Source organism: Chiloscyllium plagiosum, chromosome 31 (genome assembly GCF_004010195.1).
Source record: "Chiloscyllium plagiosum isolate BGI_BamShark_2017 chromosome 31, ASM401019v2, whole genome shotgun sequence".
Lineage (NCBI taxonomy): Eukaryota > Metazoa > Chordata > Chondrichthyes > Orectolobiformes > Hemiscylliidae > Chiloscyllium > Chiloscyllium plagiosum.
In genome coordinates this window covers 2363890-2389694 of record NC_057740.1, presented here as the reverse complement: position 1 = coordinate 2389694, position 25805 = coordinate 2363890, and the positions used below count along the sequence as shown (strand labels likewise).

Genomic DNA, 25805 nt, shown 5'->3' with positions numbered 1-25805 from the left:
CCACTGAATTGACAGATACCCTTTTTCCACAGGCAAGGAGGATTTGTGCAAGGTGGGATCCAGCAGGGGGGTGGTCAACCTATGAGTCGCACTGTCCAAATGATGGCAGGTGGTGGCATGCAAGGACCAGGCAGCTTTGGTGACCAAGACAGAGTGCAGAGAATGTCCAGTGATCCTCGCTTCCAGCATCGCTACTAGCTCTTATTTCTATTAATTGATTTTAATGTAAAGGAAATCTTTAATAGTGGTGCGTAGTGCTAATCACAGTACCATGTTCTTGTGTATTTTTGTTTACTGCCTCTGAAACCAGAATTGTTTTGGAATTAATGATCATTTCATGGTTACTTTATTGTTAAAGTACTTGTATTGAGCCTAGACTCTGAAAGAGTCACTTCAATTTTCCATAAATAAAAGTGAAAATATACTTTGCGTGTCTGAATTTAATTTTAGGATTAGATGCAAATTTAGAGATGCACCTTTTCTGATGTCTAATGTTTTCTAATATGATAGATGTTAGCATTTGAGTTTGGTTATAGTAGTGCATTATTAAAAGGAATGACTTTTTAAGGTACTTCCTAGTCGTTTCCTTCTCTTCCATCTGATTCTCAAGTAACAACCTCTTACTCTCATTACTCTCAATCCAGAAATTGTATGAGGGTGCTTTGGACAATAGTTCTGCATAAGACTACGTTTAATTGTCTCTTGCACTCTGTTTAATTCAATATTCATGCAACTTCACTGCTTTTGATAGCAGACCTACTTTTCTTAAGCTATCATCCTAATTTTGAATTTTCATCCCTTGAAAGGTGGTAGCACTGCTGCCTCACAGCACTAGGGACCCAGGTTCAATTTCAGCCTCTGGTGACTTTTGTATGGAGTTTGCACATTCTCCCTGTGTCTGCATGGGTTTTCTCCAGGTGCTCTGGTTTCTTCCTACAATCCAAAGCTGTGCAGGTTAGGTGAATTGACCATAGTGTTCAGGGATGTGAAAATTAGGTGCATTAGTCGGGTAAATGTAGAATCATAGGGTAGGGGAATGGGTCTGGGTGGGGTACTCTTCTGATGGTTGGTGTGGACTTGGGCCTAAAGCCTGTTTCCACACTAAGGATTCTATGAAAAAAGGAGTTGCTGGTTCATTTTAATTCCCCAATTCCTTCCTTCCACTAGATTCCTTTAGATGAAAGATCTATTGTAAAGAGCATTCCCTTAAACTGCCATCGCTGCATAAATGATAGAATCTGTGCTGGTTTAAGTGACCTGGATAGCACACATTATGCTAGATGAAGATTCAGCAAATTCCTTGTAACATTAACATAGCAAACTTTTGATATCATCTTGTGATCAAAGATAAATGATTGGTGGGTAGAAATGGGAAAATAAATTCATGCAATGTGTCGCAAAGCAAAAGGAATGCATACATAGTAATATTTTAAGAATGGAGAAAAGCAGAGAGATTTAGTGTCTTAGATTCACAGAACCCTGAAGGTGTGGCAGATAGGTAAGGTGGTCATGAAGACCCACAGGATCATTGATTGCTGTTTTTACGTTCTAGGCCTCAGCCAATGTTAAAAGTCATTAGATCATAGCTAAAAAGTTGTACAGTGCAAGTCGTTGCATTATAAGAAATGTGTTCACAAATAAAGGGATAGTCAGGACTAAAATATTTTAGCTGTAATACAAGTTTGCATAGGCCTATGTTGATTTCTTTGGAGCTGAGAGGTTTAAATGAATTGTATGAAATTGAGATTCCAAGATACACTGGATTGGAAGGACCGATTTCTGTTATGTGAGAGATCATTAAACAGGGTAAGAAGATTTTAGTGATTCGGCAAGATGGCAGCGCTTCTGTATAACTGCAGTGGATGGCTCTGTCTAACAGCCAAGGCATACTGGTGTTTTTTGCTATCCCTGGCCAAGTTATGTGGAGGAATTATTAGTTTAAAACCTTACAGAACGCACATTCGTTAATATTTGGGAGTGGGAGGGATGCCAAAAGCAAAAAGTAAGCAAACAGCAGCAGGGAGGACACTCCTGCAGCACCGGGCACACTAGAGGCAACAGCAGCAGCCTCTCCCGAACCCCCAGGGGACCTGACAGACTCAAAGGAATTGGCGGCTTACCTCGAAGGTTTGGGCTGCGATTGAGATCTGTGCCCAGGTCCAACCCATAACATCCATGCTGCAGAAGCATGAACAGGAGGTCCAGGGCCTCGGAGTGGCTGGAGGACATGCACGGTTGAACCAAGGCCTCTGAAGCGGCAATTGAGTCCACATCCGGTCAGATCCAGGTACTGGAGCAGGAGGTGCGGACCTTAAGAGACCAGGTCAACAACCTCAGAAATGGAGGTCAAGGATGAATCTTTGGATTGTCGGGCTCCCAGAGGGTGAAGGAGGTGGCAGCCAGTCCGCTGCTTTGAAAACTGGGTGCGGCAATTCCTGGGCCTTCAAATCGAGTCCAGCTGGCTGCACGTTGAAAGGGCCAAGTGCACAGGTCTGGGTGGGTACAGCGCCCCCACCTGGTCCTACTGCATATACAAGGGCAAGCAAAGAGTGATAGAAGTCTCCAGATCACTGGGAAAAGACCCACAGGCACTGCTGCACAAGGGGTCAAAAATCATGTTTTTCCAGGATTTTTCAGCAGCTGTAATCCAAAAGAGGAAGTCGTTCAATGAAGTTTAAAAGAGGCTGAGAAACCTCGGCATCCAGTACTCCATAAGGTACCCCACAGTGCTCTGTTTCAGTCAGAGGATACAGTTTATATGCCAGACTTGGCGGATAAAGCTAAGAACTCTGTAGACACTTCAAAATGATGACTGGTCTGAAGAATACGATTAATTGTTTGTCCTCTTTTCCTCCTTTCCCTGTGTTTTCCCTTTCCCCTATTTTTTTTTCTCTCTTTCCTTAATTTATTTTTAAATCTTGGAATATGTTGTACCTATAATATGTTTATAACCCCATTTTATGATGGGAAATTGTGTGGGTGTCCTCTGTTGTCTGCCTGTTTTTTGTTTTCTTTTTAGTCACAAGTAGGGGTGACATCGAGCCGGGGATGGGCGGGGTACTTATCCTGTATTTTTTTTGTTGACTTAAGAATCATTTTATTTAGTTTTTTTTTGCCTGAGGCTGGGGCTCAGTTTGGGCTTGAAGGAGTTGTGAAGGGGGCGATGAGTAGGGTGAGTGTCCCCAATGGGCTTGGGAAGAGTCTCCCGTTCAAGGTTTTACAGTTGGTTTGCATTACAAGCAGGGTTTTCCCTCCTGGGGATTCAAGGGTCTCTAAAAGGGCATATGGCTAAGTGTCATGTTACATGGTGCACCTGGAACATCAAGGGAAGTCATTCACCTGTTAAAAGGAAAGAAGTGCTTTCTTGCCTTGAGGGAAAAAGGATTGATATCGCCCTGTTGTAGGAAACCCATCGTGATGATGGGGAACACCTGAAGCTACAACATTTGGGGGTGTATGACTGGGTACTCTTTTCATCCTTTTACTACTAAAAGTAGGGGAGTGGCTATACTTACGCAGAAAATTTTCCATTCCCTTTATTACAGCAGGCGAAAGATGAGCAAGGGCCATAAGGCTCTGATACATGGGGATGAATATGGCATCTTAAATGTCTACTGTTCCCCCTGCACTTCTCCTCAAATATTTGATTGGATTCAACAGTGGACAGGATGCCTTGTGGGCCCCCAACTGTTTCTTGGCAGGCCAAGCATGTGACTGACTTATATGAGGAATTGGTGCTGGTGAACATTTGGAGATGTCTTCACCCTACCTGCAGGGACTTCACCTTTGTTTCAAACCTGCATAAATGTCATACGAGGATTGATCTTTTTCTGACGCCCTTGACCTTTCGGAATTTGATTGAGTTGTAAAATTGGGAACGTAGCTATTTCTGATGACCCGGTGGTATATTTGGAGATGAAGGCCAAGAGTGAGGGGCTAGGTTCACTGGCGTTTGGATCCTTTTCTCCTCAAGGATTCCAAATTTGTGGGATACATTTCGAGGGAGTTTCAGGAGTTATTGACTATCAACTCAGGCACAGCCAGTAGTCCATCTATGTTATGGGAGACTGCTAAGGCCTTGGCTAGGGGATTAGGTTATTTCCATTCAGCTAGCCGAAAACGACAGAATGGGGAGACATGGTTGAAAGCCACTGAGGCAGCACGTTTTGTGAGGCCTTTGTTGACCAAGCTACAGTGAATGAGCTTAAAAATGTGTTGCTGGAAAAGCGCAGCAGGTCAGGCAGCATCAAAGGAGAAGGACAATCGATGTTTCGGGCATTAGAAACCTCGATTCTCCTCCTTTGATGCTGCCTGACCTGCTGCGCTTTTCCAGCAACACATTTTTAAGCTCTGATCTCCAGCATCTGCAGTCCTCACTTTCTCCAAGCTACAGTGAATCTCAGCCCTCCAGGCTGCCCTGAATTCAGTATTTACACAGACCGCAAGGAGAAGACTTGCCTTTGGTAGACCAAGGCTGTTTGAGTATGGGGATAGGCCAGGGAGGTATTTAGGATTAGTGGTGCTGGAAGAGCACAGCAGTTCAGGCAGCATCCAAGGAGCTTCGAAATCGACGTTTCGGGCAAAAGCCTTTCATCAGGAATAAAGGCAGTGAACCTGAACCGTGGAGAGATAAGCTAAGTCGGAGGCTATGCCTTTGGGGACCTCAAGGAAGTGCCAGAGGTTGAAGATGGCCCTAGGTTCCCCTTCAAGTGGTCGCGGGTAGGGTTCCAATAACTAGACATTTTTATTAGCTTCATGTTAGATCAATTATTTCAAACTAACTTTGCTAACTTGCTCAACAATATTAGATGCGATCTCCAAAGATGAGAGGTTCTTCCAATTTCATGGTTGGGCTGAATAGCCCTTAAGATGAATGTCCTTTGTTTGCTTTATCCCATGCATTTGCTCCCTATGTTTCCCAGGTCAACGTTGCAGAGACTTATGGATTGGTTTAGTTCCTTCGCTTGGTGTTGTGGACAGCCCCTCATCAAACTTACTAAATTACAGTTGCCTCAAGGATGGGGAGGAGTTGATTTCCCAGACATCAGGAGGTATGAACTGAATTCCCTGCTGTCCTTTTTGTGCGATCGGGCAGGTAACGATCCAGGCTCAATATGGCTCGGTATTGAGAACTCTCAGGCAAAGTGCCCTCTTATTAATGTTGCTCATGGATAAGATGAGGACAGTTATGGACTACTGCCGGAGCCCTATTATTAGTACGGTCAAGGCATGGAGGGAAATGTGTCAGAGTGAGGGTTGCTTATCCAAGACTTGGCCACTCACCTCCATAGTTGGTATGCGGGGGTTCCGATAAGGGATGATAGACTCAGGGTTCAAACTGTGGGCAACGAGAGGAATGTCTAGTTTGGGAGACTTATTTGAGGGGAGATTATGATGTCCTTTGAGCAATTGAGCCACAAATACGGGTTACCTAGTAGAGATCTTTTCCATTTTTTTCACGTTAGGGATTTCATCCAGAAGAAGACCCAGCTTCTTACTAAGCCCTACAAGCCCAATACAGAGAGGGTGTTGCTACGTTCCACAAACACCCTCTCAGTTAGTGCCCTCTAAAGCCTACTGGGTAGTAGGGCCTGGCAACTGGTTATGTGATGTCTGGGTGCAAGAGCTTGGAGTGGAGATCTCTTCTGAAACGTGGAACGACATACGGGAGAACGTGCAAAAGATCTCAATCTGTAATAGGACATATGCTATGCAGTTAGAAGTTCTACATAGGGTTCATTTGGCACCGGACTGTCTGGCGAAGTTTAGAAAAGGGGCATCTTCAATCTGCCCCAAATGTAAGATAAGTGTAGGTACTCTTACCCATGCTTCTAGACATGCCACAGGCTCCGTGTTTATTGGAGCGCTGTGGCAGGAGAGACAGGGAGGGTATTGAGGACCAAAGTTAAAGTAGACACAATATATCTCCTCTAAGGTCTACCAAATTTATCATCTTTGGACGGGCATGGGAAGAAGCTATTCAATATTCTTAATTACTGTGCACAGAAGAATATTCTGATGAATTAGGTGTCTGAGAATCCACTGGGCTTGCTGAGATGGTGAAAATTAATTATGGAGCATGTTCCCTTGGGTTTTCTCATGAATATGGTGCACCACACAACAGACTTTTTTAATAAGACATGGCAGCCCTTTTTTGAGTTATTTGGATACAGATTTGTCTGCTATCTTAACTAGAGCGTTTGTTTAACCAGGCTGGTTAGGTTTGCTGAGCCCTGGATCCTGGAAGGGGTTACTCCTGAATTAATGCGAGTATATATATGTCTCTGTTCTTTTGTTTGGGAGCTTTGTGCCAAGCATTGTTATTCTATGTTTTTGTGTCTTGTTTTGTTTTATTAGTCACTTATTTATTTATTGGTTTTGTATTATAGAGTAGGTTAGTAGTTAGTTGACAGGAGTTGTAATTTGTGTTTTTCATTATACTGTTTTTTATATTTTCAATAATTTTATATTTTTGAGAAGTCCATTTTTTTTCTTGCTGATAAATATATTTACAAAAAAATGTTTTTAAAAGAAAGGGTAGAGAGAATTTGAATATTTTCATGTCCTTGCATGAGAACAGGCAATGATTTAGGATATATCTAGCTGTGACTTTACAGAGAAACAGTATTCTAAAATCTGAATGAAAATGTAAACACAATACTGGATTTATAAGCAACATTGCAGAGAGACAAACAGTTAATAAGACCTTTCATTGGAAGTAGGTAAAGCTAAAATATTAAGTATTATGCAAGGATGGGCAGGTGGGGCAGGAAGAGTAAAAACCAAAAGAGCACATCTCCATAGGGTGAAAGGCAGGAGTGATTAAACACAACTCGATCTTGTCAGAATAAACAAAATGCAGCTGGGATACATCAAAGGATGGAGTAAAGACTATCAAATCAGAAGATACTGAAACAAAGTTAATTTGAACGTAGGAGTTGGAATCAAAAATTGATGGTTTGATGATATCATCACTACAACTACTTTCCTTATACCAATGTCATTGGACTCCAAATCTAGAAGCCTAGGTTAACATTCTGGAAATACTGATTGAATTCTTTACCACTGCAGCTGTTGGAATCCAAATTAAATTAATAGAATCTGGAATTGTGTATAGTTGTACATTTATACAGCTCGGAAACAGACCCTTTGTCCAACTTGTTCATGCTGACAAAGTTCCCCAGATTAAACTCGTGCCATTTGGCTTATATCCCTCTAAACATTTCTCGTTTATGTCTTTTAATTGTTGTAACTGTATCTGCATCTACCATTTCCTCTGGCAGTTCATTCCAAATATGAACCACCCTCGGTGCCCTTCAGATCCCTTCCAAACTTTCCTCCTTAAAATGATGCCTCCTAGTTTTGAACTCGTCTACACTAGGGAAAAGATGTTTGCTGGGTGAAACTGAGGACTGCAGATGCTGATGAAGGGCTTATGCCTGAAACGTCCATTCTCCTGCTCCTCAAATGCTGCCTGACCTGTGCTTTTCCAGTACTACACTCTTCGACAAAAGGTGTTTGTTATTCTCCTTATCCATTCCCGTCATGGTTATAACTCCAGGAAAACTTTACTTTCTGCAGACTAACGTATAAACCACAAAACAGCATCAGTGTTATTGCATGATACTTCCCCTGAGGCTTATAACCACTTATAGCAGTTCACAGTTTCTATTCACTTTGGGTCTCAAATGACTATATTGATATTTTAGTTCTCTTCCAGATGTTCAAATATTACTCAAATTTTCACTGATACTGGAAGATCTTGGTCTATTTCAGACTCATTAGTGCCAATTTACATATGTTAAGCCTATTGTGGCATCTATTTTGTCAAGATTTCTGACAGGAAAGGGGAACGGTAACATTGTCTATATTCCGATGTAGATTCGATTCAAAATTATTCCTTTCTGCCAGATATGATCGAACCAGTGGAGACCTCAGGCATAAATCTGGTGCTATAAGTAAACTAGTGCAGGTGATAATGGCAAGTTGACTTAAATGTTAATATTTCTAAATTGATTCCTCCATCAGGTCAGAAATGAGGTATTTGCTGAAGATTACACCACTCATGGCTCCTCAGATACTGAAGCAGTCCCTGTCTAAATACAGCAAGTCCTGGTCAATATTTTGGTTTGGGTTGACAAGTGGCAAGTGAGATCTGTGCTACACATGACAGATAATGACTGTCTGCAGCAAGAGAGAAGTTAACCACTGGCCCTTGACAGTCAACAGCCTCACTATCAGAAACCTGAGATTTACCATTGACTTATAACTGATCTAGCCACGTAGATACTGAGATGACAAGAACATCTTGTCATCTAGAAATACTTCAGTGAGTAACTCATCTCCTGACGACTCTAAGCCAAAAAGGCACGAATCCAAAGCATGATAGAATACTCACCCAAATGCTTGGATGGGTGGAGCTCTAACAACACTAGAAGCTTGGCACCATCCTGGGCAAAGCAGTACACTTGATTGGCACCACATCTTCCAGCAAATATTACACTCACTGTGCTGTGGTCGGGGGAAGGGTCACAGATTCAGGGTCACTGTTGCTCGGGTCAGGAGAAAGTGTTAACTGTTGAGGGAGGAGTCACTTTACTGGGGTCAGGGATTGGGATCACTATGCTGGGGTCATGGGAGGGGGTCACTTTGTAGGCTTCGGGGGAGAGAGTGCTTTACTGAGGGGTCAGGGCCACTGTTAGGTTCAGGGGGATTGGAGTGACTGTGCTGGGGTTGTGGGAAGGGGGGTCACTGTGCTAGGTTCAAGGGGATTGTGGTCATGGGTGGGACATGTGCTTGGGTTAGAAGGATTGGGATCTCTGTGCTGGAGTCAGAGGGATTGGGTCTCTATGCTGGGAACATGGGGAGGGATTCATGTGCTGGGGTCATGGGGGATTAGGATGCCTGTGCTAGGGTCAAGGAGAGGAGGTCACAGTGCTGGAGTTGGAGGTGGAGTCACTATGCTGGGGTCAGGGGGAGGGTGTCATGCGGTTGGGGTCACTGCTCTGATTCTGAACAGTCCTGAGGCAGCACCTAATTTCTGACCCTGGCCTTGTCCAAAGTTAAAGGAGCTTATTGCAAGCTCAAAATCCTCATCAAAATGTTCTGTTAACCATAATACATTGAAGCCATCTTGAGGTCGTGCCAAGTGAGCAATAAATGCAATTTCTGTCCCCTTCTAAAATTTCATCCCTGTCAGGTAACAAACAGTAGAGCATGAGGTCCTCTATTTATTAGTTTAAGTTAAATCTATTTCTCAAGTCCAGATCATTACATTTGTATCTAGTTGGTGTAGGTATTTCCTTTGACAAATAATGTGGTTAATATTTTTGAACCAATCGCAATGCTGTGAGTTTCCTGCATGTCAGTGATTCTCTGCAAGTCACTTTCAGTTTCTATTCCCCTTAACAAATGGCGACTGCTTCACCTCAAGCATGGTTAGAGGAGGAATTGATTTGTTCCATCTGTCTACAAATGTATACTGATCCTGTGATTCTCAATTGTAAGCACAGTTTCTGTAAAGTCTGTATTGAGAAAACCTGGAAAGAGGCCGTGTTTGAAGCTTATCCCTGCCCTGAATGTAGGGCAGAGTACAAGAAGTGGCCAGATCTGCAGAAGAATTTCAAACTTGCAAGCATTATTGAGAAATATAATGTTCAAAATACTTCAACCCATTCACTTCTGTGTAACTACTGCCCCAGCCACCCACGGCCGGCAGTGAAGACCTGCCTGAAATGTGAAGCTTCCATGTGCCCGGAACACTTCAGGCATCACACCGAGAGCATAGTGTTTAAAAGTCATCTCCTTGTAGATCCCACTGCAGATGTGTCCCAGTGGAAATGTACAGAGCACCAGGAGCTGCTGAACATTTACTGTAAGGAGGATAAGGTGTGTGTCTGCACTCTCTGCACTGTATTTGGGAAACACAAGGGCCACAATTGTGGGAGCATCAGCGAAGGAGAGAAGGAGCTCAGGGTAAGTACAAAATATTAATAAGTTGTCCCCTAGAGTCTCATTCTTCCTCAATCTATATGCATTGCCAATTGATGGGGTGCTTGTTGATTTTTCTTCTCACCTATCACTGGGGGCGGAACTGGTCCTAAGTGAAGCAGAAACTACACAGTACAGAAAGTAAACTGATTTGAATAACATTAGATCCACAAGATCCCCTGGAGCAGATTTGACTTCTGAGGGGAGCAAATGAGAATTTATTTTGTGTTTCTTATTTATTTGTGGGAGGTGAATATCGCTGGCTAGATCAGCATTTATTAGGCAAAAGTGAGGACTGCAGATGCTGGAGTTGAGTCAAAATTAAAGTGGTGCTGGAAGACTGGATGCCTTCTCGCAGAGCGTTTTAGAGAACATCTCCGGGACACCCACATCAATTAACCCCACTGCCCTAACATTTCAACTCCCCCTCCCACTCTGCCAAGGACATGCAGGTCCTGGTCCTCCTAAAATGCCGTTCTCTCACCACCCAACGCCTGGAGGAAGAACGCCTCATCGTCTGCCTCAGGACCCTTCAACCCCATAGCATCAATGTGGTCTTCACTAGTTTCCTTATTTCCACTCCCCCCACCTTACTCCTGTTCCAACCTTCCAGCTCAGCACCATCCTCATGACCTGTCCTACCTGCCAATCTTCCTTCTCACCTATCTGCTCCACCCTCCCCTCTGACCTATCACCTCCATCCCCTCCCCCATCCACCTATTGTACTCTTGGCTACTTCTTCCCAGCCCCCCCCCACCACCTTCCATTTATCTCCCCACCCGTAGGCTCCCTGTCTTCATTCCTGATGAAGGGCTTTTGCCCGAAAAGTCGCATTTCCTGCTCCTCGGATGCTGCCTGACCTGCTGTGCTTTTCCAGCACCACTCTAATCTAGGTCAGCATTTATTGCCCATCCCTAGTTGTTCCTTGAGAAGGTGGAGGTGAGCTTCCTGCTTGAATCGCTGCAGTCTATGCACTGCAGGTTGACCCACAATGCCCTTGGATAGGGAATTTCAGGATTTTAATCCAGCAACAGTGAAAGAACGGTGACATATTTCCAAATCAGGTTGGTGAGTGGCTTGGAGAGGAACTTAAAGGTGGTGGTGTTCTTATATACCTTGACTGTTGCTGGAGCTGCACCCATCCAGGCAAGTGCAGATTATTCCATCACATTCCTGATTTGTGACTTGTGGACAGGGTTTGGGGAGTCAGGAGATGAGTTACTCACCTCAGTATTCCTAGCCTCTTACCTGCTCCAGTAGCCATAATATTTGTGTTGTAACACACCTCTAGAGCAGGAGGGACTTGAACACAGGCCCCTTGCTCAGAGGTAGGGCCACTACCAATATACCACAAGAGCTCTACCACAATATTTGTACAGCTGGTCCCAGTACAGTTTGACACTTCCCCAGGATTTGATAGTGAGGTTTCAGCAATGACAAAGCTACTGAATGTCAAGGGTTGATGGTTATATTCTTTCATGTTGAAGATGTACATTCTCTGGCATTTATGCTTTGCCCTTTCCTGGTATTTATATCCAGGTCGCCCTTGTCAATCTCCTCTGCACACTGTCCAGTGGCTCGATATCCTGAGGCTTACCAAACGTCTATTTTTAATTATATCCCTTTAGCAGCAAGCCTATTGCTGTAACCTAGCTTTCCTTACCAAATAATACCTTATTTTTGTCCATGTTGAAATTTATTTACCAAATATAAATCTATTCCATCCGTTGAATAAATAGCCACCTACCCATCAGTTCACTGTCTCTTTCCCTTCCAAATTGGGTATCGACTGCAAATTTAGAAGTTGCATTTTTTATTCCAAAAATTCAAGGGAACATAATTTAACACAAACTGTCAACAGTGATGCTTATGGATCTTCACTTTGCATCTTCAGTCACTCTGAATAGCTGTCATTAACCCTAACTTCTGCTTTCTGACTTGGAGCCAGTGATCATTCTGCTACCTGTCCCTATGCTTTCATCTTATTCATTAGTATATTATGTGCAGACGTTTGGGAAGAAAACACTATTAAATAATTCAGTAAGGTAGTTCACACAATGACTTTAGCATGAAAGGAGGCCATGGAAAGGTGCAGCACAGTGGCTCTGTGGCTAGCACTGCTGCCTCACAACGCCAGGGACTCAGGTTCAACTGTCTGTGTGAAGTTTGCACATTCCCTCCATGTCTGCGTAGGTTTCCTCCAGGTGCTTCAGTTTTCTCCCACAGTCCAAAGATATGCAGGGTAGGGTGGAATTGGTCATGGGAAATATAGGGCTACAGGGATTGAATAAGGATGGGTGGGATGCTCTTTGGCAGGCTAATGTGGACCCGATGGGCTGAATGGCCTGTGCCCACACTGTTGGATTGCTGTGAGATTGAACCTATCAAGGCCATGTCATCACTTTGTAGACCAGTCTGTGCATTCCAATTAAAATAAAACAAATAACTCTGGCTGTTGAAGATTGGACACAAAGAGTTTCTGGAAAACTCTGCAGGTCTGGCAGCATCTGTAGAGAAGAGGAGTTAACATTTCAAATCCATTGACTCTTCTTCAGCTCATTTCTACTTATCCCTGTAGCCCTGCAAAGTCTGTCCAGTTTCCATTTTAAATCATTGATCACCCTTTAGCCCGGAGGCAGCACATTCCAGATCATTACTTCCTTTGTCAGCTCTCTCCTTCAGCTTTAGGGAAATGTAAGCCTATGGTCATGAGGGTGATGCTCTTTGATGGACATTTAGGGAGCAAACAGCTCCCAGGAATTAACATCAATGCTGCCGTGCTTCAGGACAGCTTCTGAGTGACTTTGACCGTGTTTTTCTGTCTTCCCTTGGGGCGTTGGCCATTTGAAAGCTGAGAAAGAAAACAGGACCCCACTGGGGAAACGCTAATGGGACACATTGTCCGATCTTTAGTAAATGCTTTAGCAGGAGTTCTGCCTAAATTCTCAGGAGGACACTAGCGTTTGTTTAATGGTCCTCCTGTTCAATCCAGAGAATGTGATAGAGGCCTTTCTGGAGGGTTATCTTTAACACTTTGCACGTGTTGCCGGTCTCCCTGCTGTACAGAATGTGATAACTTCAACTGCTGTGTACCCCAGGACTTTAGTTGACTCATGGAATTCTTTGTTGTTTTAACCCTTGCTGCTGTAGTTTGTAGGAGGCGAAGCTGGCAGTGCTGGATCGCTTTACCAATGGTATCTTTATGGTGCCAAGGTCTAGAAAATGTTCAACATATTCCAGAGTCTGTCCTTCAATAGGCAGATTGTTCAATTAACCAGCTCTGGATGAATACAAGATTTTTTTGGCAGCAATCAAAGAGAACAAAGAGCAAAGAACAAAGAAAATTTACAGCCCAGGAACTGGCCCTTTGGCCCTCCATGCCTGAGCCAATCCCAAATCCACTGTCTAAACCTGTCGCCCAATTCCTAAGCATTCCTCTGCTTCCCACCTACTCATGCATCTGTCAGACGCATCTTAAATGAATCTATCGTGCCTGCCTCTACCACCTCTGCTGGCAACACATTCCAGGCACCCTCTGGAAAGTACTTGCTGTGTGTATCCCCCTTAAACTTTTCACCTCTCGTCTTGAAAGCGTGACATCTCGTTATTAGATTAGATTAGATTAGATTAGATTAGATTAGATTAGATTACTTACAGTGTGGAAACAGGCCCTTCGGCCCAACAAGTCCACACCGACCCGCCGAAGCGCAACCCACCCATACCCCGACATTTATCCCTTACCTAACACTACGGGCAATTTAGTATGGCCAATTCACCTGACCTACACATCTTTGGACTGTGGGAGGAAACCGGAGCACCCGGAGTTATTGAATCCTTCACCCTGGGAAAAAGCTTATCTCTATCTACCCTCTCTATACTCTTCATGATTTTGTAGACCTCAATCAGGTCCCCCCTTAATCTCCTTTTCTTAATGAAAACAATCCTAACCTACTCAACCCCTCTTTATAGCTAGCACCTTCCATACCAGGCAACATCCTTGTAAACCTTCTCTGCACCCTCTCCAAACCATCCACATCCTTTTGGTAATGTGGCAACCAGAACTGTACACAGTATTCTAAATGCGGCTGACCAAAGTCTTGTACAATTTTAACATGGCCTGCCAACTCTTATACTCAATACCCCGTCCATTGAAGGCAAGCATACCATATACCTTCTTGACCACTCTATCCACCTGTGCAGCCACCTTCAGGGTACAATGGACCTGAACTCCCAGATTTCTCTGCTCGTCAACATCGTTTACAGTATAGTTCGCTCTAGAATTAGACTTTCCAAAACGCAACACCTCACATTTGCCTGGATTGAACTCCATCTGCCACTTCTCCGCCCAACTCTCCAGTATATCTGTATCCTCCTGTATTCTCTGACAGTCCCTTAAGCTTTCTGCTACTCCACCAATCTTTGTGTCATCTGCAAACTTGCTGATCATACCAACAGCGCCCTCTTCCAATCATTTATGTGTATTACAAACAACAGTGGCCCCAACACTGATCCCTGTGGAACACCACTGGTCACCTTTCTCCATTTCAAGAAACTCCTTTCAACTACTACTCTCTGTCTCCTGTTGCTCAACCAGTTCTTTATCCACCTAGCTAGAACACCCTGCACACCATGTGACTTCACTTTCTCTATTAGTTTACCATGGGGAACCTTATCAAACACCTTACTAAAGTCTATGTATACGATATCTACAGCCCCTCCTTCATCTATCAACTTGGTCACTTCCTCAAAGAATTCTATTAAGTTGGTAAGGCACGGTCTCCCCCACACAAAACCATGTTGCCAATCACTGATAAACTCATTTTTTTCCAAATATAAATAATTTCATCCCTCAGTACCTTCTCCAGCAACTTTCCCAACACTGACAACAGGCTCACTAGTCTGTAGTTACCTGGAATATCCCTACCACCCTTCTTGTACAGGGGAACAACATGAGCAACCCTCCAGTCCTCCGGCACCTCAGCTGTGTTTAAGGATACTACAACGATATCTGTCAGGGCCCCAGCTATTTCCTCTCTCGCCTCCCTCAGCAACCTGGGATAGATCCCATCTGGTCCTGGGGATCTGGCCACCTTAATAACCTCTAGCCTACCCAACACATCTTCCCTACTTATGTCAACGTGATCGGGAGTAATCAAACTTCTATCCATAATCTCAACATTCATCATGTCCCTCTCCACAGTGAACACTGATGCACTGATTCAGAATCTCACCCACTTCCTCAGGTTTGACACACGGCCTTCCTTCCTTATCCTTTAGTGGACCATTCAAGGACAGGCTGAGTTTCTTGTAAAGAGACCAAGAGTGGGGGCTTGCACATCTGAAGCAGACACCACTGAGGTTAAAGAGTTTTCTATATAGTACTTGCATCAGAGGGCAGCTGATCTTTGATGAGGTCACCCATCAGGTAGATTGAAAATAATGTGGGGCTATCATACAGATTTGCTTGACACCAATCCAGATTGTGAAGGTGTCATTATTGTGGACTCGACCAAACTCCCTCAAAATATGCCAAGGAGACAGCCTCAACCCTAACTCTCTATTTGATTTAAGGGCAGTGTAAGGCGCTGTGTTCCAGATATGTTTCGATTGGTCCACTACTTGGCTTTAAGCAAAATGCACTTTATTTTTACAATTCAATTAAAATACAACCAAAAAAATAAGAATTGACATAACTTTAACTCAATTGAAATACTGAATAAAATTATATATTATTTCACTACTAATCATAAACAATTCCAATATAGCAGCATCCCATAAACACACCCCTGGCAAAGGCAAATTCAGCAAAACAGATTTTCCCTACATGCTCGCTTCCTTCCAGTCCAGGAGAGAGGAACACCGAAAGGAAAAATCGAGCAACAGACAGAGAGAGAGAGAGAAAAAACATAAGCTTGTTGCTGCAGCAGAGAGACAGCTGTATCTATCAGTTCCAAACCCCAAATGCTACTTGCAACATATATGCTGAAATTTTGCAACACCAACACCAAACCCAAAGTCTCTTTCTCAATGATGGAATATTTCTTTTGATGAATATTCAACCTTTGGAAGAAATACCCATTAAGGTATTTCTAGCATATCGTCATCTTCTTGTAAGAGTACAGTACCAACACCCACATCACTTGCATCAGTAGCCATCTTGAATGGCTTTGTGTACATAGGTGTTGCTAACACTGTAGCAGTGGTCAACATGACTTTCAGGCTGTCAAATATCTTCTGACATTCCTCAGTCCACTGAAAATCCATGCACCACTTCAACAGGTCAGCCAGTGGAGCAACTCCAGGCTTAAATTTCGTATGAATTTCCAATAAAACCCACTCAATCCCAGGCATCATTATACTTCCCTCTTCATCGATGTTATGGGAAATTCCCAGTAACCTCTGTTTTTGCATCCCTGTGGGACTATCTATCCATGTTCAATAGCATGGCCTAGGAGCGTGAATTGGGACTTTGGAAACTCATTTTTAGCCATGTTTATCATCAAGCCCAACTCCCAAAGTCAATGGAACAATTCCAATAGCTGCTCCAAATGTTCCTTCCCTGTGTGACTAAAACCTCCAGATCATCTATGTACACCACACAATTGGGTAATCCTGAAATAGCCTTATTAGTTGGTCTTCAAAATGTTGCTGACACATTCTTCATACCAAATGGCATGACTTTAAATTGATACACAGAGGAACCTTGATTATCCAAATATCAATTATCCAAATATCGAATTATCCGAAGAGGATCTCAACGTCCCGATAGAAACATTACTTCAAAGAGCTGTTTTAACCCTGATCGTGTCTTTTGTTTACAGGTACAACGATTAAAAATGAACTCGGCTCATAAAACACTGCCGAGAACAGTCCTGGACAGTCCAGGCACCGTCTCCAAATGACTGACTCCCCGCCATCTCACCACCAGTTTCCCTGGAGCTCTACACAGCATTATCCTGTACAGGGCAGAGGTGGAACCTGTCAAAATGTTGTGTGTGCACATACGTGTGCTATTTGGAGACTTGGGGGGTGGGGTGTGTGGGGAGATCGGCCAGGGGAGCAGGGGTGCAGAAGGGACAGGGTTGGGGAGGGCAGGGGTACGGGGTGGAAGCAGACAGGGTTGGGGGCTGGCAGGGTGGGAGTGGACAGGTGAGGGGGCAGGGTCTCATGCTCAGTGTGCTGTTGCCTTATCTCCTGAACGGGGAGCAGACAGAAAACTCCGAGCCCCAGAAGAAATCAATTAAAGGAATAATCAATTATCCAAATGAAATAGTGCCCACCCATCTCGTTCGGATAATCGATGTTCCTGTATAGTTCATTCGGTGTCCCAAAAGCCAAAATTTCCTTTGCTATCTTGTACCTGCTTGCATCTTCTGAGTAAGCCCAGTTTAGAAATATAAGTTGCTTGTCCTGCCTTCTCAGTACAGGTTTCTAGATGCAGAACAGGATACAACTCTGATTTTGTAACAGCATTGACTTTGTGATAGTCCACACATAACTGTTGGGTCCCATCTGGTTTTAGCACCATCACTATGGATGAGCTCCATTCACTGCAACTCCCTTTAATTCTGATGTCTTTGACCATGCTTTCAATTTCTTTTTGCACCTGTTCCAGTTTTTGAATTGTAACAAATAACACAATCTCATTTTGCTTTCCTTCCCAATCAAAATACCTTTTGACCATATTCACAGGACACATTATGAGATTTCTTTCTCTCTGGTGTCCTTATCAAATAATTCAACTTACTCAATCTCCTTTGGGGCAGCACAGTGGTTAGCACTGCTGCCTCACAGCGCCAGAGAGCTGGGTTCAATTCCCACCTCAGGCAACTGCCTGTGTGGAGTTTGCACATTCTCTGCATGCTCCAGTTTCCTCCCGCAGTCCAAAAAAGTGCAGGTTAGGTGAAGTGGCCATGCTAAATTGCCCGCAGTGTTAGATGAAGGGGCAAATGTAGGAGGGTGGGTTGCTCTTCAGAGGGTCAGTGTGGACTTGTTGGGCTGAAGGGCCTGTTTCCACACTAAGTAATCTAATCCTTTTGATTTGATAAGGCCCACAAAACCTTGCTTTTAAATGTTCCCCTACCACTTGTGGTAATGGTTAACACTTTATCCATACCAACAAAATTATGAATGTTTGATTCCTGTTTCATCACACGCAGTGCTACTTTTAAATGCAGTACAACAAACTCACCCGCTCCATTTTATCTCTCCCCAATCTTTGACACATAGTCCAAAAATGTAGTGGTTGAATTCTGACTCACCAATTTCTCCTTAATTAAATTTAGTGGTCCTTTCATTTCCTGCCCTAAAACTAATTCAAATAGGCTGAATTTAGTCACTTCATTAGGTGGATCCCTAATTGCAAAAAGTACACATTGAATTCCTTTATTTCAGTCCTTTCCTCAGCATTGTCTTTAAAGTTTATTGCCACTGTTCTAATGCTCCCTGTGATTCTGGATGGTACGCAGTTGATTTAAATTGTTTTATTCCTAAGATGTCCATAATTTCCTTGAATAACTTTGATGTAAAATTTGATCCTTACTCTGACTTGTATCTCTGTGGGAACTAACTCTTCTACAATCGTTTTAGCCATGAGACTGCGTAACAAAATGGCCTCTGGAAATCAAGTAGACACATCCATTATGGTCAACAAATATTAATTCCCACTTTTTGTTTTAGGGAGGGATCCTAAGCAATCAATTAAGACTCTTATAAAAGGTTCCTGAAATGTTGGATAGGTATTAAGGGTGCTGGTTTTATCACTGCCTTAGCTTTTTCTATTGCCTGATATATGACATGTCTGGCAAAATTCAGCCACATCTTTATGCAGTCCAGGCCAATAAAAATGTTTCTGTAGATTGGCCTGAGTTTACCTTACTCCCAAATGACCTCATACCGGTACCTCATGTGCTACCTGCAATACCTCCTTTCTATAACTCACCAGTAATACAACTTGATAAACTTTTATCAATTTTTCATCCACCTGGATATGTCCATTTCCTCATCAAGACCTCGTTTTTAAGATAGTAACATTCTAGGATGCAGTCAGATTCTTCTTCTGTGTTTTGTCTTTTTGATACAGCTGCTTGATGTTTGCAAGTTTCTGTTTTAATTCAGTTAACTTCCTTGAACTAAAAATATCCACTTCACCCTCCACCTGTTCTCCCTTTTTCTCAGCCCTTTGATCATACGTAGTTTCTGATAATTGAACTTCAACTTCCTTATATGTATTCTTTGATTTCTTCTCCTGTTCCAACCTGTGGTTTTGTGACCTTGTTACCACACACTCAGGAAAAATCTCAGGATATACTTGCTGTAACTCCTCAGTTGTTTGATTTTCCACTGGCTTTTCAACCACAGTGGACATCAGTCCCACCTGTGATCCAGCTATATTGTTACTGAGGATAAACTATTTCTGGAACAAAGAATTTCTCCATTACTCCTTCCACCTCTTCACCGGGCTCTCCAACCTCACCTTATATAATGAAACACTGCTCTTCTCATCGTGAATTCCACATACTACAATTTTTCTGGCATTACTCCTTCTGAATTACATATCTCCTCATCTTCCACCAAAGATTGACTTGCTCCTATATCCCTTAAAATCTTAATTTCTTTACCTGCTCCTCCTGGCACACATGAGTAAACCTTATCCATGGAAGTGAATTCTTTAAAGAGATCTGGAACTTTCGTCTCAATCAACCCCTGACCAGTCTGTATATTTTTTAACTTCCACTGTGATCTCCTTTAACACTTTAACAAAACCCACTGGCTTATCCTATTTTCTCACATCTGTCTTCCCAGCACTTTCACTTCATCATACTGCCCAGATGCCTCTCCTAATAAGTGATATAAATACCTCACTAGTTCTACCTACCAATTTTGTTAGAATCAACAATACCCACATGGCTGTTGGCCATTTCATTCGTTTAGTCACCTTCTCAAATGAAATAGAAAACACTTCTATGCCCTTCTCGTCAAACCTAGGTGATGCTTGGACATATTTAAACAGACCCCCATCAGGCCTTTGGCTACAATGGGTTTGCTCTTCATCACTGCCCACATCACTAATCCCATCTTTTACCTTCACCTCTGCCATTTTAAGTCAACTTTTACTTTTCATTGCCAGCTTCTGAAGTTCAAAAACTTTCTCTTTATCACTTCCCTCTGCCTTTAATGGTAATTCAAACTGTTTCTTTTTTCACGTTCAAGCTATTTTAATTCTTTTCTCTTTGTTCTACTGCAATTATCTCGCTCTCTTTTGCTTTTGCCTCTTTGTCTATTTTTTGTTCGTCCAGGGCTATTCATTCTTTTTCTTTTGCCTCTAGTTCAAGTTATTTCATTTACAATTAATTGTTTTGATATTTCCAATGATTCCGATTGCATTTCTGGCAGTTGTAAGTGATGTGCCATCGCTGCAACTATCTCCCCTCTCCTCACAGACACACACCACCTCAACTTCAGCTTGTCTGCCAATTCCAGAAGCTTTGCCTTACTCACCTTCTGTAAATCTCCCCAAGTGACTTTTTCCACCCAGAAAACTCTTAGTCACTAAGAGCCATTATTACACAAGGCACACCCTATTTAAACCAACCAAATGCATTACTGAAAAGAGAACACCAACACTCATGGCTTTGAGTCCAATAATCCTAAACCCAACCTGGAATTGGAGATTTTAATCCCACACCAGACCAAACCTCTTCCAAACATATCAAGGAGACAGCCTAGATCTTAACTTTCATCTTATTGAAAGGCGAGTGTAAGGTGCAGTGTTCTAGATGTGATACAATTTGTCAAACTACTGGCTTTAAGCAAAGCATACTTTATAAATATTACACTATAATTTTAATACAAACAAAAAGAGAATAATTTGCGTAACTTAATTCTATTGAAATACTTAATAAAGTTATATGCTATTTAACTAATAATCATCAACACTTCTAATATAGCAGCATCCCATACACACACCTTTGGCAAAGGCAAATTCAGCAAAACAAATTTTCCTCACCTGCCATCTCCCTTCCAGTCCAGGAGAAAGGAACAACAAAGGAAATAATCTAGCAGCAGAGAGAGACAGAGAGAGAGAACACAAATTTGTTGCTGCAAGCCCATATCCCTCTAACCCCTTCCTATTCATATACCCATCCAGATGCCTTTTAAATGTTGTAATTGTACCAGCCTCCACCACTTCCTCTGGCAGCTCATTCCATACACACAACACCCTCTACATGAAAAGTTGCCCCTTAGGTCCCTTTTAAATTTTTCCCCTCTCACCCTAAACCTATGCCCTCTAGTTCTGGACTCCCCTGTCCCAGGGAAAGGATCTGGTCTACTTACCCTATCCATGCCCCTCATGATTTTATAAACCTCTATAAGGTCGCCGCACAGCCTCCAACGCTCCAGAGAAAACAGCCCAAACCTATTCAGCCTCTCCCTGTAGCTTTAAAACTCCAACTCTGGCAACATCTTTGTAAATGTTTTCTGAACCCTTTCAAGTTTCACAACATCCTTCCGATAGGAAGGAGACCAGAATTGCACACAATATTCCAACAAGGGCTTAATCAATGTCCTGTTGGGACTCTGTTTTATTTCACTACCGCTACTGTTAGTTTGACTGGAGATCCTTTAACATTCTCTATTCCCATTGCTAAATACAGGCATAATGATAGTTATCACTATTAGTCATATGCAAAATTGATAGCCAATTCTTGATTCTGTGTGAAGGAGCCCATCATTATAATCGACAGGACAGGTTCACAGAGCAGTTAAAAAAAAGCAGACAGTATTCTGGGTTTTATTAATGCGGGAGTAGAGTACAACAGCAAGGAGTTGAGGTTGAGCGAATTCCACTGTGGGCACCACATATTAAGAAGGAAGCAAATGCAAAAGCAGTTTATGACCACGTTCCAGGGACGAGGAACTTCAGATGATAGACTGGAGAAGTTAGGACTGTTTTACTTCGAGAAGCGATGGCAGACAGTGGATCTGATTGAAGTATTTGAAATCATGAGATTCCAGATAGAAACGTTTCCCACTCATGAAAAGATTGAGATTTTCTAGAATAATAACCAGGGATGAGGGATTTGAGATACAAGGAAGGATTAGAGAAATTGGACTTATTCTCCTTGAGGCACTGAAGATTAAGAGGTGGCCCTATTGAGGTGAGAGGGTAAAGAAGGACATTGTTTCACTAGTTACTATTTCAGTAACTGGGGGTCACAATGTCAAGATTGTCAGCAAGAAAGCTAGGAGTGAGAAGAGAAGAAACATCTTTACTCAGAGAGTTGTTAGGATTTGAAATGCACTGCCTGGGAGAGTGGTGGAGGTGGATTCCATGGGAGGTTTTGAAAGAGAGCTGGTTACATATTTGAAAGGGATGAATGCAGAGATAGGGCTAGAGAGAGTGAGACTACTGGAGTAGCTCTTTCAGGAGCCAGTACAGACATGATAGGCCAAATGGCCTCATTCTATATTGCAAAATTCAATGATTCTAATTAGTAAAAGAAGTAAAAGTGACAGGAGGAGAAACTTTCTTCCTACAGCAAGCTTGGAATCCATTGCCTAAGAGTCTGGTGGAGGCAGATTCAATCAAGTTTTCAAAAGGCAAGTAGAGAGTTTTCTGAAAGGCAGCAATGTGCAGGATTATGGGGAAAAGGCAGGAAATGGCACTAAGATGCTCATTGGAAGAGTCAACCAATCGCGATAAACTGAATGGCATCCTACCACATTCTGGATGTGTCTGAAGAGAAGATTCCTGAGCCTGGTGCTGGGACTGACTACCTTCAAGGCCAAGGAGAGATTGGGGAACTTTGGACTATTTTCCTTGGGGAAGAACAGGGCAGGAGGGGATTTTTTGAGGGGTTCAAAATGATGAGGAGTCTGATCACAGTAGAGAGGGAGAAACTGTTCCCATGGACAGATACATCAGTGCATAGATTAAGGTAAATGCAGCAATGGTTACAGGAGGGAAGATGTTCTCATGCAGTGGGTAAGCACAGTCTGGAAAATACTGCCTGAGAGTGTGACAATAGACAATAGGTGCAGGAGTAGGCCATTCTGCCCTTCGAGCCAGCACCACCATTCATTATGATCATGGCTGATCATCCTCAATCAGTATCCTGTTCCTGCCTTATCCTCATAACCCTTGATTCTACTATCCTTAAGAGCTCTATCCAACTCTTTCTTGAAAGTATCCAGAGACTTGGCCTCCACAGCCCTCTGGGGCAGAGCATTCCACACACTCACCACTCTCTGGGTGAAGAAGTTTCTCCTCAACTCTGTTCTAAATGGCCTACCCCTTATTTTTAAACTGTGTCCTCTGGTTTGGGACTCACCCATCAGCAGAAACATGCTTCCTGCCTCCAGAGTGTCCAATCCTTTAATAATTTTATACGTCTCAATCAGATCCCCTCTCAGCCTTCTAAACTCAAGTGTATACAAGCCCAGTCACTCCAATCTTACAGTGTAAGATAGTCCCGTCATTCCGGGAATTGACCTAGTGAACCTACGCTGCACTCCATCAATAGCCAGAATGTCTTTCCTCAAATTTGGAGACCAAAACTGCATACAATATTCCAGGTGCGGTCTCACCAGGGCCCTGTACAGCTGCAGAAGGACCTCTTTGCTTCTATACTCAATTCCTCTTGATATGAAGGCCAGCATGCTATTAGCTTTCTTCGCTGCCTGCTGTACCTGCATGCTTGCTTTCATTGACAGTGGAGGATGAAGGGTCAACCAAGGCTCTCAAAAGGGAATTAGGCTGTTAACTGAAAAGGAAGAATGTGCAGGACAACAGTGGGAAGGCAGGAGGGTGACACCAACTAACATGCTCCTATGGGAAGCCAATGTGTGATCAGCCGAATGATAATAACAATACTGTGATGTGTAATGACGATTCTGCTAACTCTTTTCCCTCAGGTTCCCTTCAAGCTGAAAGTTTCCCATTAGCTTTCAGATTTATAATTCCATCATATTGAAAATGAAGGAGTGATTGAAGTAATAAAGTGACTCTGTTACAGGCTTACTTCAATGATCAAACAGAAAGGATCAGGAGCAACATCCAATCTGTACAAGCTTCCCTTAGAGCTCTTCAGGAAGAAAAGCAAAAAGCAAAGGTAGGTGGCTTCCAGTTTGTTATATTGTAAAAAATGCACCAGCCAATTTATTCATAGGAAGCTCCTCCTGGTCCCATTTTTTTTAGCCATGTTGATGAACGGTCATGTCAATGATTTTTTTTTCTCTCTCTCTTAGACATGTCACTTGCAAAGTTTGAATTATAGAGTCAGAGTCATATTGCATGAAAACATACCCTTCAGTCCAACTAATCCCCGCCAAACATATTCCCAAACTATACTGGCCCCACTTGCCTGTGTTTGGCCCATATCCCTTCAAATCTTTCCTATTCATGTACTTATCCAAAAGTCTTTTAAACGTTGTAACTTTATCTGCATCCATCACTTCCCCTGGCAGTTCATTCCACACATGAATCACTCTGTGTAAAAATGTTGCCTCTCATGTCAGCTCAGGAATCTTTGACAAGGAGGTTGAGTGAAGTGATTACACCACAGTTGAAGAGGGTGAAGACATGACTGCCCAGCTGGTTCAGTGCTTGATGTGGGAGGTCAATGACTCTGGTGTGTCTGGCTTGTATATGTGTGGAAAATGTGTGCACATTCAGCAATTGACCGAGCATATTGCAGCACTGATGAAAGAACTCGAAGACCTTAGGCTCATCCGACAGAACGAGATATTTCTGGACAAGACCTTCAGCGATGTTATTACACCAATCATGCCAGAAGAGAGCAGACGATGAGGAAGGCAGAGAGGAGACAGGTGCAAGAGACCCCGGGAGAAGTACCTGTCAGGAACAAGTTGAAGCTTTTGGAAGCAGCGACTGATGACACTGACAGTTCGCAAGGCGGCCAAGTTTGTCAATCAAAAGTTGCCGCAGAGGCAGAGCGGAAGAGTCGGACATCGCACAGAGCAGTGGTAATAGGGGACTCCATCGTGAGAGGAACTGACCGGGGTTTTTGTGGCAGCTGACGGGATTTAAGGATGGTGTGTTGCTTTCCTGGTGCGAGAGTGAAAGACATTGTGGACAGAGTGCAGGAAATCCTCAAGGATGAGGGTGAAGAGCCAGAGGTGGTGGTACATGTCGGCACAAATGATGTCGGGAAGAAGAGGAGGAACATACTACAGCGGGACTTCGGAGAACTAGGAAGAAGGCTGAAAAGCAGGACGTCCAAGGTGGTTATCTCTGGTTTGCTTCCAGTTCCTCGGGCTAGCGTGGCCAGAAACAGGGAGATAATGGACTTGAACGTGTGGTTGGGGAACTGGTGCAGGAAGCAGGGATTTAAGTTCTTGGATCACTGGGGTATATTTTGTGGTAAGCATAAATTCTTTAAGAGAGACGGCTTGCACCTTAATAGGTTAGGGACCAGCATTCTGGCAGGCAGGTTTTCTACTGCAACACAGCTACGTTTAAACTAAGTAGCGGGGGGGAGGGGACAAGCTGGATGTTTAAAAAGGAAATTGAAGGGAAAGTTAGAACAAGAGAAGTCAAGAAAGACAACTGTATTAATGAGGCACTCAGAAAGGTATCATGCTGTAAGGTTGAGTGAAATAAGGGTTGATGGGAAGGGTGAGAGCAGTAACAAAATTAAAATTACTATACATGAATGCACGAAGCATTAGACATAAGATGGATGAGCTTGAGGCTCTTTTGGAAATTGGCAGATACGATATTGTGGGGATAACTGAGACGTGGCTTCAAGTGGACAGGGCCTGGGAAATGAATATTCAAGGATACACGTGCT

At 43.1% G+C, this 25805-nt stretch overlaps 2 protein-coding genes across 4 annotated transcripts in view; both read left to right on the top strand.

Moving 5' to 3' along the window:
- The window catches only part of safb (scaffold attachment factor B), a 71987-nt gene extending 71563 nt beyond the window's left edge, over nucleotides 1-424 (top strand). For 2 of the 3 annotated variants that reach the window (XM_043720813.1, XM_043720811.1), the window contains one exon: nucleotides 33-424. In XM_043720813.1, coding sequence (XP_043576748.1) covers nucleotides 33-198 — 166 coding nt within the window. In that variant the 3' untranslated portion in view covers nucleotides 199-424. The remainder of the gene's footprint in view (nucleotides 1-32) is intronic. The other variant, XM_043720812.1, reaches the window with a different exon arrangement.
- Nucleotides 425-9372: 8948 nt separating this feature from the next.
- Nucleotides 9373-25805, top strand: part of LOC122565141 (E3 ubiquitin/ISG15 ligase TRIM25-like) — a 36300-nt gene continuing 19867 nt past the window's right edge. Inside the window, exons 1-2 of the mRNA XM_043720805.1 lie at nucleotides 9373-9975; nucleotides 24009-24104. Of these exons, the coding sequence (XP_043576740.1) occupies nucleotides 9412-9975; nucleotides 24009-24104 (660 nt within the window). The 5' untranslated portion in view covers nucleotides 9373-9411. The remainder of the gene's footprint in view (nucleotides 9976-24008; nucleotides 24105-25805) is intronic.